General features: G+C 37.2%; 1 protein-coding gene across 2 annotated transcripts; it reads left to right on the forward strand.

Moving 5' to 3' along the window:
• The first annotated feature begins 8 nt into the window (after nucleotides 1-8).
• LOC117927186 (importin-4-like) lies at nucleotides 9-11,752 on the forward strand. 2 transcript variants are annotated; one of them, XM_034846623.1, is made up of 21 exons: nucleotides 9-412; nucleotides 1,138-1,270; nucleotides 2,011-2,147; nucleotides 2,262-2,307; nucleotides 4,494-4,706; nucleotides 4,868-5,371; nucleotides 5,454-5,588; nucleotides 5,695-5,910; nucleotides 5,989-6,078; nucleotides 6,164-6,408; nucleotides 6,501-6,589; nucleotides 8,482-8,522; nucleotides 8,791-8,821; nucleotides 8,929-9,051; nucleotides 9,169-9,386; nucleotides 9,489-9,584; nucleotides 9,683-9,795; nucleotides 9,958-10,093; nucleotides 10,196-10,300; nucleotides 10,427-10,777; nucleotides 11,423-11,752. In XM_034846623.1, the coding sequence occupies exons 1-20, from the start codon at nucleotides 138-140 to the stop codon at nucleotides 10,625-10,627; spliced, it is 3,147 nt and encodes a 1,048-aa protein (XP_034702514.1). In that variant the 5' UTR covers nucleotides 9-137; the 3' UTR covers nucleotides 10,628-10,777; nucleotides 11,423-11,752. The 2 variants fall into 2 exon arrangements, with proteins under 2 accessions (XP_034702514.1, XP_034702513.1); XM_034846622.1 differs by having other exon boundaries at nucleotides 9,958-10,300.
• Nucleotides 11,753-12,901: the final 1,149 nt, after the last annotated feature.

Raw genomic sequence — 12,901 nt, forward strand, 5'->3', positions numbered from 1 at the left:
ACCCTGCAATTTAGCCACCTCCGCAGTAGGGTTTTTTTTCTCTCTCCTCTCTGCTCCTCGTTGATCTAGAGAGAGAACCATAAACCCTATAATCTAGATAAAGAAGCAATAAGCCCTACAAAGACAAACTTCTGCCAATGGCTCAATCCCTTGAACTCCTATTGATTCAATTCTTGATGCCTGACAACGACGCTCGCCGGCAAGCTGAGGAGCAGATTAAGCGTCTGGCGAAGGATCCGCAGGTGATTCCAGCTCTGATTCACCATCTTCGCACTGCTAAAACCCCCAATGTTCGCCAACTCTCCGCTGTGCTCCTCCGTAAGAAGATCACTGGCCACTGGGCCAAGCTTTCCCCTCAGCTTCGGCATCTAGTGAAGCAGTCTCTTATTGAAAGCATCACCATGGAGCACAGGTGATTTCGATGTTCCGAAAGCTGCCCACCTATCTTCACTACCTAATATTTCTTGAGTTTTTGTCAATTGACACGACTTTTTTTAAAATTTTTAATTTTTAATTTTATTTTGATAGGTTGTTTTGAATGGACATATGCGAGTTTAGAGTTTTCTCAATTGAATTGTGAATAATTTATGGACGCTTTTTTTCATTTTCATGGGTGTTCTTCAGTTCACATGAATTTTGATGGGCTGCTGGGATTCAGTGGATTTCGGAAAATCATCCCTTCTTTTCTTTCTCTTGTTTCTTGTACCTTTTTTTTTTTTTGTAATACACAGTTCATGTTTAACAGAATTAGTGTGTTCTCGGTATAATGATTTTAATGTTTCTCAGTCAAATTGTGAATAAGTAATGAGTCTATTTGTCATATGCCATCCTATGATTCATGGGTTAATATAGGTTTGTGTGAATGGGATTCATTGGATTTTGTGAATACTATTCTGGGTCTTTTTGGCCATTCATTGGAACTTACAATGTTGGTTATAACAATATTCCAAGCAAAATGCTATGTTTTCTTGGGCATATGTAATGTTTTCTCAATTAAATTGTGAATAATTGAAGGACCATTGAGTGTAATTTTGCTGAATTCTGTGATCTTGTGCCAAATTTCTCTTTTATCAATCAATATAGTGAGGGGTTCCTTTGGGAGACTGAGACTTATTGAATATGATGGTTTTTTTGCAGTCCGCCAGTGAGGCGAGCAAGTGCAAATGTGGTAAGTATTGTTGCAAAGTATGCTGTTCCTGCAGGGGAGTGGCCAGATTTGTTACCTTTTCTGTTCCAGTGCAGTCAGAGTGCACAAGAAGACCATAGAGAAGTAAGTTCATCTTGCTGAAAAGATTTCTTCTTGTATTCTATGTGTTTTTTTTATTCATTATCCTTATTTTCCATAGTTTTATGTTTGCTAAACGAAACACGATTCAAGAAGCATCTTCTTAGTTGTAGTCCCTGATATAAGCATCTCCATCTCCTTCTCGTGGGAACATATGGTTTATAATCTTATGGTGATGTTTGCTGCATAAATAAGATCATGGTAAAAAAGTGCTTTTTCTTTGTGTTTGGTAGTAAAGATTAAGTTTTATAAAAAATTAAAAAAGATTGAAATTGTTGAAGAATGGACAGATTTTGTGGGTGGTTTTTTGCCTATAAAAAAATATTGAATATAGTCAACGCTTATCCTGTTTGTAAAATTTATGGCTTCTTTAAGGGACAAACTTGCTGGCATAAAACATCAGTGTGTCTCCTTTATATTTAATTAGGAAACAATCTACAACTCCCTGAAAAATCATCTGTAGACTGGTGGTTCTCTTTAATCTAATCTTCTCAGGATATTTTGACTCTTCTGCTGCTTCCCATTTCACGTTCAACATCTTTAGGAGCTCTCAATGTTAGTTGATGCTTCACCTTTTCCTTTTCTTTGGTTTTTTTTTTTGTTTTTGTTTTTTTTTTTTTTTTTTTGGGTCTGAATGATTCACATATGTACTTATTCATGTGGTCAATTATTTATACTGCTAAATGAACTAACAGACATGATTGTTTTTCTTTTGGTGATAAAAGGTGGCATTGATTCTTTTCAGCTCATTAACGGAAACTATCGGGATCGCATTCCGACCTCATTTCGCAGATTTACAGGCTCTTCTCCTCAAGTGTTTACAGGATGAGACCAGCAATCGTGTTAGAGTTGCTGCTCTCAAGTAATTCTTGAGCCTCAATTTGTTTAGCATTTCTTGTGATTTTATGTTGTTGTGAAAGATGATCTTGTGCTCTTACAAAATTTCACTCATGTTGAATTCTTATCTTGTTACCAGGGCTGTTGGGTCTTTTCTAGAGTTCACTCAAGATGGGGCTGAAGTGGTGAGTTTGTATTTTGTTTCATATGGTAGTGCTTACCTCACATCCACATTGCTAATATTAGTAAAGCATTTATGTTAGGAGCAACATTGTGCATTCTGCCTCAGAAAAGCACGTTTTTTGATCATTTGGCCTACAATGCAGGCACTTTTGGTTTTCATAAACTTTTTCACTTCATCTATTGAGAATTTGGTAACCATGCTACTTATTAAAGGTATGATCACTTTCATTGGGTGAGACTGCCCTGGAACCTTGTCGTGATTGCCAAAGATCTATTTTTCTCTTTTCATCTCACCTAGGTGCTAAGAGACCTTGGGTACTAGGAACCTTGTTGTGATTGCCAAAGATCTATCCTTTCTTTTCTTTCTTTTTCTTTTGTCTTTTTTGATCTTTCACCTCATTATACAACAAAGGAAAATTCTATAGGATTGGAATTTTTACAGTTCTACGCCAAGTTTGTTGGACTACAATTGGCTTCAACTTGTTCTCACCTATCAAACTCCTTTAGATAGTTCCTAGATGGCACCACTTTGGGCTAAGTTCCCATAACCTTGGGTCTCACTACCTCTATTCTCTCTCCCCATCTCAAATTACTCTTTCCCCTCTTTCTTGGTGCTATTGCAAGCTTAAATGTCTTGTATGGCCCCTATCTCACCTAAGAACCCTACCCTGACACTTTGTCAACTCAATTGGGGAGGTAATTCACACAGTTCTGATACCACTTGCAGTAGTTGTTAAATGGCTTAACTGTAAGGAGAACCGAAGGACTCAAATTCCAGCTTTGCCAAGGTTTTGGTGGCTTTTGGTTCAAACCTGAGACCAAATCCTTATAGCCTTCATGTTCTTTCAGTAAAGCCATTTATGAAAGTTATAATCTCATCCGCACCAAATTGCTGAAGTGGGTTCCTTGCCTCCAGGTGATCCATTGTCAGAGGAAGATGGATTATTAGTCCCTCAAGTTGCTCCAGCTAAAGCTGTGGAGACTTATAAATAGGCCAATCCACCATACCTGATTGAACTAGCAAGTTAACCTTATCCCTTGATAACATTTTTCCTACCAGTCTCCATTTCTAGGAACAAGGAGGTAGCTTGCAAGAATTCTCAGTCTTTCAACCATCATTTATATTCATCTGACTTAACATAAATCCATGGTGATATGCCATCGGGAAAAAATGGTTAAGTCTTTTTTCCTGATTTAATTCTTTGTCACTGACTAAAAATTGATTGCCATAGCACTCAGCTAAGAAGATTAGCACGTGGAGAGAATTTCATTACACCTGTGCAGTGATTTCAAGCCTATAATAGAAGAAATCATTACGGCAATGTGTGCCACTGGTTTGCTTGTCTATACCCACAGTTAGGAACATATATCTCATTTCCCAACTTGATGAGGCTCCTGTAGCAAATGCTTTTCAAGGTATAGACATGGAGATAGCAAAGAAAAGGCACATGTTCCTGCCAGTTTTTGAATTAGATTCTTTGAGAATCCTAAAAGGGATACTGTGGTGAGCAGAGTTTGAAGAATACGTTATCAAACTCTTCTGCACAAGAGAATCCATATTTCAAGAATACTGTATGCATACTTGATGCAAACTCCTAATTCAACAAAGATTTCTAATTCATTCTAAGCTCTGAATCCCTAATTCGGCAAAGTCGCCTAGTTCATTCTAAACTCTTGACCCAACAAGGACACTGCATGGATTCATATTGTAGTCTCCTGATTTAATAACGACACTGTAATACATAAAACAAGGAGATTATTAAAACTCACAAAAAGGTTCTTCTTTTTGTTTTTTGATAGGCAAACAAAAATATATTAAACAGAACCACAAAATTTTTTTAAAAAAAAAATCCTAGTTTGATGCAAAATCACTTTAATGATCTTAATTCTTAAAACAACTAAATTTTATTCTTTCTTCCATCTGTCTAATATCTTGGGAGGTTAGCCTGCTGCTTTCTTGACCAAGGGAGTGCAAAGTGCTAATTTCATATTATTATTGACAAGCTTCACATGTGTTTTCTGTTCATCTTCATGTTCCACATTGCCTGTCATCACACATCAGCTAATTTTCTGCTGCTGCATTGGCGTATAAGAAAGCTTTTAGTTTATTGATCTCTATAATACAAATTCCTTGATCTGATTGTGCATTTTGGTTTGTTGTGGCTTGATTCTCATAATATTTTTGCAGGTCAAATTTCGAGAGTTTATTCCCAGCATTTTAAATGTATCAAGACAATGTCTTGCCTCTGGTGAGGAGGATGTGGCCATAATTGCTTTTGAAATTTTTGATGAACTGATTGAATCTCCTGCACCTCTTCTTGGGGACTCTGTTAAATCCATTGTGCAGTTCTCTCTTGATGTTTGCTCTAGTCAAAATTTGGAATCCAACACACGCCATCAGGTTAGGAAGGAGATGAAATATAATTTTTCCTGTATTTCTATTGTTCTAGCCAATCCTAACTATTTGGGATATCATTTCATTGAGTTGGTGAGATGTACTTTTTCTATTTGTTCCTGGATCCTGAATATCTTGTTCCATCCTTTTGTTTTGAAATATATCAGGCTATTCAGATCATTTCATGGCTAGCAAAATACAAGTCCAATTCTCTCAAAAAGCATAAGCTGGTTATCCCGATACTGCAAGTTATGTGCCCATTACTTGCAGAATCAGCTAATGGAGATGAAGATGATGATCTTGCCCCAGATCGAGCTGCTGCAGAAGTTATTGACACCATGGCTTTGAACCTTTCAAAGCACATGTTCCCACCAGTTTTTGAATTTGCTTCTTTGAGCAGTCAGAGTGCAAATCCGAAGTACAGGGAAGCTTCTGCTACAGTTTTAGGTGTCATTTCTGAGGGCTGTTTGGACTTGATGAAAGATAAGTTGGAACCTATCCTTCATATTGTGTTAGGGGCTTTGAGGGATCCTGAGCAAATGGTAAGAGGGGCTGCATCGTTTGCATTGGGTCAGTTTGCTGAGCATTTGCAGCCAGAGATTGTATCTCACTATGAAAGTGTTCTTCCTTGCATTTTAAATGCCCTTGAGGATGCATCTGATGAAGTGAAGGTATGTGTAGTAGATGGGATCACTTCTGGTGTTGATTATTTTTCTTTAGAATTTTTGACTTAAGGCTAATTCTTTTGTACAGGAAAAGTCATATTATGCATTAGCGGCATTTTGTGAGAATATGGGTGAGGAGATCCTTCCTTTTCTTGATCCTTTGATGGGGAAACTACTTGCATCCCTCCAAAACAGCCCCCGTAATTTACAAGAGACATGCATGGTATAAAGATATCTTTCCTTTTCTCCAAAAACCTCTACATAATTTAGTTTAAATGTCAAATTTGATTTTATTTACCATGTTAAGATTTCTCCTACTGTTATTGCAGTCTGCAATTGGTTCAGTTGCGGCTGCTGCAGAGCAAGCATTTGTTCCATATGCTGAAAGGGTTCTGGAGTTGATGAAAAATTTCATGGTGCTTACCAATGATGAGGACCTTCGTTCACGAGCAAGGGCTACTGAGCTAGTTGGAATGGTTGCAATGTCTGTTGGGAGAATTAAAATGGAACCGATCTTACCCCCTTTCATTGAAGCTGCAATTTCAGTAATTAATATTAGCACTTCTCTTTGATTTTAAGGGTCATGCTATATCTTCAAGCAATTGATTTATGTATCTTCCCAGGGTTTTGCATTGGAGTTCAGTGAGCTTCGTGAGTACACACATGGATTCTTCAGCAATTTGGCAGAGATTATGGATGATAGTTTTACACAGGTATTACACAGTTCTATTTGAATTAAGTTTATGTGCTAATTTCTTTTAGCCATGTTTATGTGTAAAAGGTTATTTTGGCAAACAGTATCTTCCACATGTTGTACCTCTGGCATTTTCGTCCTGCAATCTTGATGATGGTTCTGCTGTGGACATTGATGAATCTGATGATGAAAACATCAATGGATTTGGCGGAGTATCATCTGATGACGAAGCTCATGATGAGCCAAGAGTTCGAAATATCAGTATAAGAACAGGAGTGTTGGATGAAAAGGCAGCTGCAACTCAAGCCCTTGGCTTATTTGCACTTCATACCAAGGGTTCTTATGCACCGTATCCTCTTGATCTTTCCTAATATTATTTCTTTCTTGTGTCAACATAGTGAAAATTTATGTTGTTATTTGGATTCTTTAATTTTGTTTAAGTTATTTGGAGGAGTCATTGAAAATTCTGGTAAGACACTCAGGGTATTTTCATGAAGATGTTCGGCTTCAAGCTATTATTGCTTTGAAATGTGAGTACTTCTCCATAACAGAATCTTACTGATGTTTTATTCCGATATGTTCTTGTGATCTGTTCATCCTAGGAAGCATTTCAAAACATGTGAATAGTTTCTAGTTTCTTCTAGATTAGTGATGTGGTAATCTCTCTTTAAGGAAAACAGACATCACTATGATCATAATTGCCAGAACCGTGTTACCAACTGCTTGCTTTGAAAATATAAATCCTATAGGTGCCCCGCCACTCTTGGTTTGCTAAACTTATGTTTAAGTTTTTTTCCCTCCCACTGATCTTTATCTATAATGAAACATAACTAAGTTAGTTATAGTGTTGCAAACAAACAATTATGCAACCTTTTCTGCATTCAACTGCTAACTTCAATGGAGGCCACTCTTTTGGTTTCGTGCATGCTTCAGAAAGTTGGATATTCCTAGGGTGTGCCATTTGCTCAACTCCCACTTCCACAACTGTTACCACCATGTCAGCACTGCCACAACCACTGGAGCTCCCATCTCTGCCACCACTACCATTGTCATTCCCATCAGCTACTTTTCTATTGGGGCTTCTATACCTACGCCAAACTATGGAAATTGATATTTTGATCTTGGATTGGCAAATCCAAAGACTTCAAGTTCTTCTTGATTTGAAGTCAAAAGAACATGACCTTGTGACATTTTTCTGAAGTTTATATTCTGTTCTAATACTAGAGATGACATGAACTGTCATCCACCAGGAGAAAGAGAAAATGCTCTTTTTATTTTTTATTTTAATTTTTTAAAATGTTGGGTGATGAACTTTGACTTAGAAAGTACAAAAAAGGGTAAGATGTCCCTTCCAAGGGGTACAAAAGCTGATCAGAAAAGAGAAAACTTCAACCAAAAAGCTCCAGCCTAAATATGCAAACAAGACACAAAAGAAACAAGATGCAAACTCAAAGTTGGTAAACAGAACCCGCATAGGAACCCAATGCAAGACACCTCAAGTAGCTAGTTGATCTACAACTTGACTAGTAAAATGTGAAATCCAACTTTAAGAACATTCATGTCTCTAGCAACATTAATAATTTAGTGAGTCTATCACCGTACTTCCATGGACCTTGCTTCTCCTTTGACATCCAAAAATGACAATAGCAGAATCTCATCCACCAGGAGATTCGGAAGACCCAGAATTTTGTACAGACCAAGCTTCCCAAAAGGGCTAAGATCTCTGTCTCAATGATAAGTTCCACTCTAGGTGGTTTGGAGATGGCTCTCAACATTGCCACAATGATCTCTAAGCACCCCTCTCATCCCAAGTTGCTTGGATTGTCCAAAGAGCATCCTTCAAAATCTAGTTTAAGTGAACATTGGAGGGCTTTCTATTTGCTCACATCTCTACAACTGTCCTTTTGGTATTACAATTTACAATCAATGCCCCAATATAGCATGAATATGCTCAATGGAGTCCAAAGAAGAAGTGATGGAATTCCAAAGAGAGGAAAATAAATATACCATGTTCCACAAAGGCCCTAGGGTGTTTCATTTTAATAATCAGTTTTTGATTTTTTCCCCCTTTTTGATAACTGAGGAACTTTCCATGGTCAAGCCTTTAGGACTCTCGATGGGGACCCAAACCTCGGAGTGCTGGCCGCCTCGCAACAACTAGAACCGGGTAAATTTAGGGGATCATTAATGGTAGAATTCGAACTCAGGACCATGTGCCATTTATTGGGACCACACTTCCTAGTGTTTGCCTTGACCAGCTACCCTGGCGGGTCTTAGTTTTTTGAATTTCAATTTCAGTAAATAATAATTGGAGTGGTAGATATTGATCACTCTTTATTGTTTGAATCATGAATGCTTATTTGTCTTCTGAAGTGATGTTGAACTTACTGAAACTCATGGTTAAATGTTCCGTTAACTGCAGATATGTTGACAGCAGCAGAGGCAGTTTTCCAAGGTCATAATGTGAGTGAAATTAATATGTTGACTAATTCTGCTCCTTGTAGTCAACAACTTTGTTAGGCTGTTTCATAAATTTGTTTCAATTAAAAGTTCTGAAAGAGGCTCCATTGCCCTGACTGTTAGAAGCTTTGTATGGCTAATTGGTGCCATTAGTTCCACACCAATCTTTTTAACCAATTTATTTCTATGTTGGGAAAGCCCCCATAGGTGGCTGGATATGCTATTGATATTATCGCAATTTTGCTTATTTTATTTATATATTTTAATGCAGGAAGGGCCAGCAAAGGCAAAAGAAATTATAGGTACAATGTTACACAGAAGTGAAAAATATTTTTCCTATTCCATGGTTGCCTTGCTTAACCTGATTTATTGGTAATGGGAATCCAATTATGCTCTTTACTTTATGCAGATACTGTGATGAATATTTATATCAAGACGATGACAGAAGATGATGATAAGGAAGTTGTTGCTCAAGCTTGTATGAGCACAGCTGAGATTATCAAGGATTTTGGATACATGGCTGTTGAGCCTTGTAAGTGATTCTAATCAGCTTCGTTTGCTTATCCATTAAAATAATCTTGTGCAAATGCGTGTTTTAGACTTTAGTTGAGAGTCTTGAGACCTGTTATTGACTTTATTTGATTTTCAGATATGCCTCAGCTTGTTGAGGCAACCTTGGTATTGCTTCGAGAGGAATCAGCTTGTCAGCAACAAGAATCAGATAGTGATATTGATGATAATGATACTGAACATGATGAAGTGCTCATGGATGCAGTTTCTGACCTTCTTCCAGCATTTGCAAAGTCCATGGGTCCTCATTTTGCCCCTACTTTTGCAACACTATTTAACCCTCTAATGAAATTTGCGGTGAGTTGCAACTAGTTGCCTCTGATATTTGAAATCTCAAACCTTTTTGTCATTTCATGGTTGTAGTGTGCTTGTCACTCATTTAATTGTTGGAGAGTGCAGAAATCCTCACGTCCACCGCAAGATAGGACCATGGTGGTTGCATGCCTTGCAGAGGTTGCTCAGGATATGGGTGCTCCAATTGCGGGATACGTTGATGTAATTTCTTAAGAATCCAAAATTTATATTTGTTTTTGGTTCTTTGTGGCCTCCTAAATACATGCAGCTAACTTCTGAAAAATTACCTCATGTTTCAGGCTTTGATGCCCTTGGTACTAAAAGAGCTAGCATCATCTGAGGCAACTAATAGGAGAAATGCTGCTTTTTGTGTTGGAGAGTTGTGCAAAAATGGCGGCGAGTCAACTCTAAAGTATCCTCTTGGTTACCTTTTGGTTCTAATTTTTCTTTTATAATTTTCATTTCCTCTGTTACATTTTCATATGTACTCTGTTGTTTAGCTATTGTTGGGACTGAATTTAATTTATCATTGGACATTGAACTTTCTTCTCTTTGAACCTTGCATCATTACCAGATACTATGGTGATATATTGCGCGGGCTTTATCCATTATTTGGGGAATCTGAGCCAGATGATGCCGTAAGAGATAATGCAGCTGGTGCAGTGGCAAGGATGATTATGGTTCACCCTGAGGCCATCCCATTGAATCAGGTTATTTTTCTGTTTTCGTCTTGTGACTCTTTATCATCCTTAATCCTTATATTTGTCATTTCTTTTGGGCTTTTCTATCTATTTCTTAGTTATTTTTCTCAGGTCCTTCCTGTTTTCTTGAAAGTTCTTCCTCTGAAAGAAGATCGTGAGGAGTCCATTGCTGTCTTTACCTGTGTATGTAATCTTGTTGTGGCATCTAATCCTCAGGTATTTGTTTCATACCCTAATCTTAAATAAAATTGGCTAGATCGTGTTGTTTGAAATCTAGAAGGTCATTCATTCTCTATTTTTAATTTTTGGGTTCTTGTTCTCTTCCATTAAAATGTGAAACAGATCCTTGCTCTAGTTCCAGATCTGGTTAATCTTTTCGCCCAAGTTGCAGCATCCCCAGTTGAAACTTCTGAAGTTAAAGCTCAAGTAGGAAGGGCTTTCTCTCACCTGATTTCACTCTATGGTCATCAAATGCAACCTCTTCTGAGCAACCTTTCACCTGTGCATGCCAATGCTCTCGCTGCATTTGCTCCGAAAAGTTGATACCTAATTGAGCCAGTATACTGCTCTTCATCCCCACTTTTGTGTGGACATGTTTATTCATACTGAGTTAGTTTTCAAAGAGAATGGTTTGTTTCACTTACACTTCAGATGGGAACAGTTGAAAAGTGAATGGCAATTGTTCCTACGGAGGTATGTGTATGATTTATGTTGAGTTGAGCTATATTACCTGAAAGGCATGACATGGAAAGCATTTGGCTAACAAGATATGTCCACAAAACTATTTCTTGAGTTGGTCCTCAATCTCAAACTTACAGCTTCTAGAGCCTGTTTGCCTTAATATTTGTTTCACAATTTTATCGCCGAATGTCCAAGTTAGCCATGTCATAACTCTCCTTCCCTCCTTCGAACCCATGGGGCAAGAAAAAGTCAAGTCACTATTAACAAAGCTTGGAGTTTAGAGCCTTATTTTGACAAGTTGATTCCTATCTATAATTTGAAGTGTAATAACTTCCCAAAAAAAGAAACGAAATTTGGTTGTTGTTTTTCTTTTCTAAAAAAAATTATAATAAGATCCTTCAATCCTACATTTGATGGCCAAAAGTTTGGTGAAAATGCCAGTTGTTTGTGAACTGATTTTGTCAAATGTGGCCTATTCCTCATGGAGTGCAAAATCAAAATGAGATTCAGTTTTCCATTCAGAAGCTGTTAATGTGGCATACTCATAAACGCCAAAAGTTCTAAATCATGCTCTTTTGTTAGTCTTCGTATTTATTACCTCTTTGGTTTAATTACTTTCATCATAAGAATCTGATCTATGCTTTCCAATTTTTGCAGGTTTTGTACACACACAATGCAGCATTGTCTCCATTTTTCCTGTGTGGAGACACTGGCCTTTCTTTCAGTTTCTATGTGTCAGAATGGTATTTATCTTTCCCATTATTGGTTTCCCCTTGTCTTCAAATTTTTATTTTTTATTTTAAAATTTTTTTCAAGTTGTGTGCTATGTTCTTTAATTAATTCGTTTGTTGAGTTAGTTGCCTACAGCAGTGTTATTAGAGGATGTTGTAGGTTACAACATCCCAAGTCATCGTCAATCAAAATAACAGTGATTTCTACCTATTCTTTAATTTATATAAAAGGGTTTGTGTATATCATTGGCGTTTATCATTGCAAAATATTTCTGACAGCATATTGTGAATGAGGATTATTGGTTTATCGGCTTAGAGGAAGTTGTTTTTGTATTAGTCGTCATTTGACTGAATATTTTTATTGCATTGGAAGTCATACTTGGCAGCCACCACTAAAAACTGAAACATTCCCATGATTTCCTAGAGTAGCGATTTTTAGTTTTCCCCCTAGTTTCGAAATGGAATCTATTCCAAACATATATGCCATGGTTCCTTACTTTGACATGGTATAAGTATCTAAATTTGATGTTTTTAGGTATTTTCTCAGACCTAGGTCATTACACTTTTCATGGGGTCGGGTACTTACCCGACAAGGAATTTCACTACCTTAGGACCGTTTCCCCTAAACCTGTGCTCGAGAGATGGCTGTTCATACGTTGATAAGGGATGTATGGATTCTCGAGAAGAGACCCCCAACACCCCTACTGCCTGGATCCCACGAGTGAATAGAAAGTTGTGGACAGAGCAAAACAGAGCGAGAACAAAAGAATGAGGAAACGACTCAAAACACTGTGTTTCTACCCCTAAAAACTAGTTGAACTCTATGAAGGAACTGTCTTCTATCCAGTTAACCATTAAGGTCATCAGAATGTTCCCAGGTTCCCCTCCTCTTTTTCCAGATACTCCTACCAACTCAGATCAGATGGGAATAGCACTTCACCCTCTTCTTGAAGAATTTCCCAGGCTGCTGCCTAAGGAGAAGCAGAACAAGAGTAGTTGGCAGGAGAGTTCTTAATACTAGTGCTTGGGTTTTGTTTTGGAGGGTTAAATTAGTTTTGAGAGTACTTATCTCATTGCTTAATATTGATTTTTTTTGCTGTCCAAATATATTAGCAGGTAACCCTGGAAAGTAGCCAAATCAATACATGGAACAAATGGAACTGATTGTTGTTCCCTAATTTTTATTTTAAAAAATAAAGTGAAATAGATAATAATTTTTAGATAATTAGGAGAAGTTATTTTTGCTAGTTTTTAAGAATAAAAGAAAACTTGGAGAAATTTTAAAAAAAAAAAAATCATAAAAAGCAAATAAAATTGAACAGGATTTTTTTTTTCTTTTTCACGACCCAATACCAAGAATGAAAATCTTTAAATATGATTTTTTTTTTAAATATACTTGTTTTTT

Source organism: Vitis riparia, chromosome 12 (genome assembly GCF_004353265.1).
Source record: "Vitis riparia cultivar Riparia Gloire de Montpellier isolate 1030 chromosome 12, EGFV_Vit.rip_1.0, whole genome shotgun sequence".
NCBI lineage: Eukaryota > Viridiplantae > Streptophyta > Magnoliopsida > Vitales > Vitaceae > Vitis > Vitis riparia.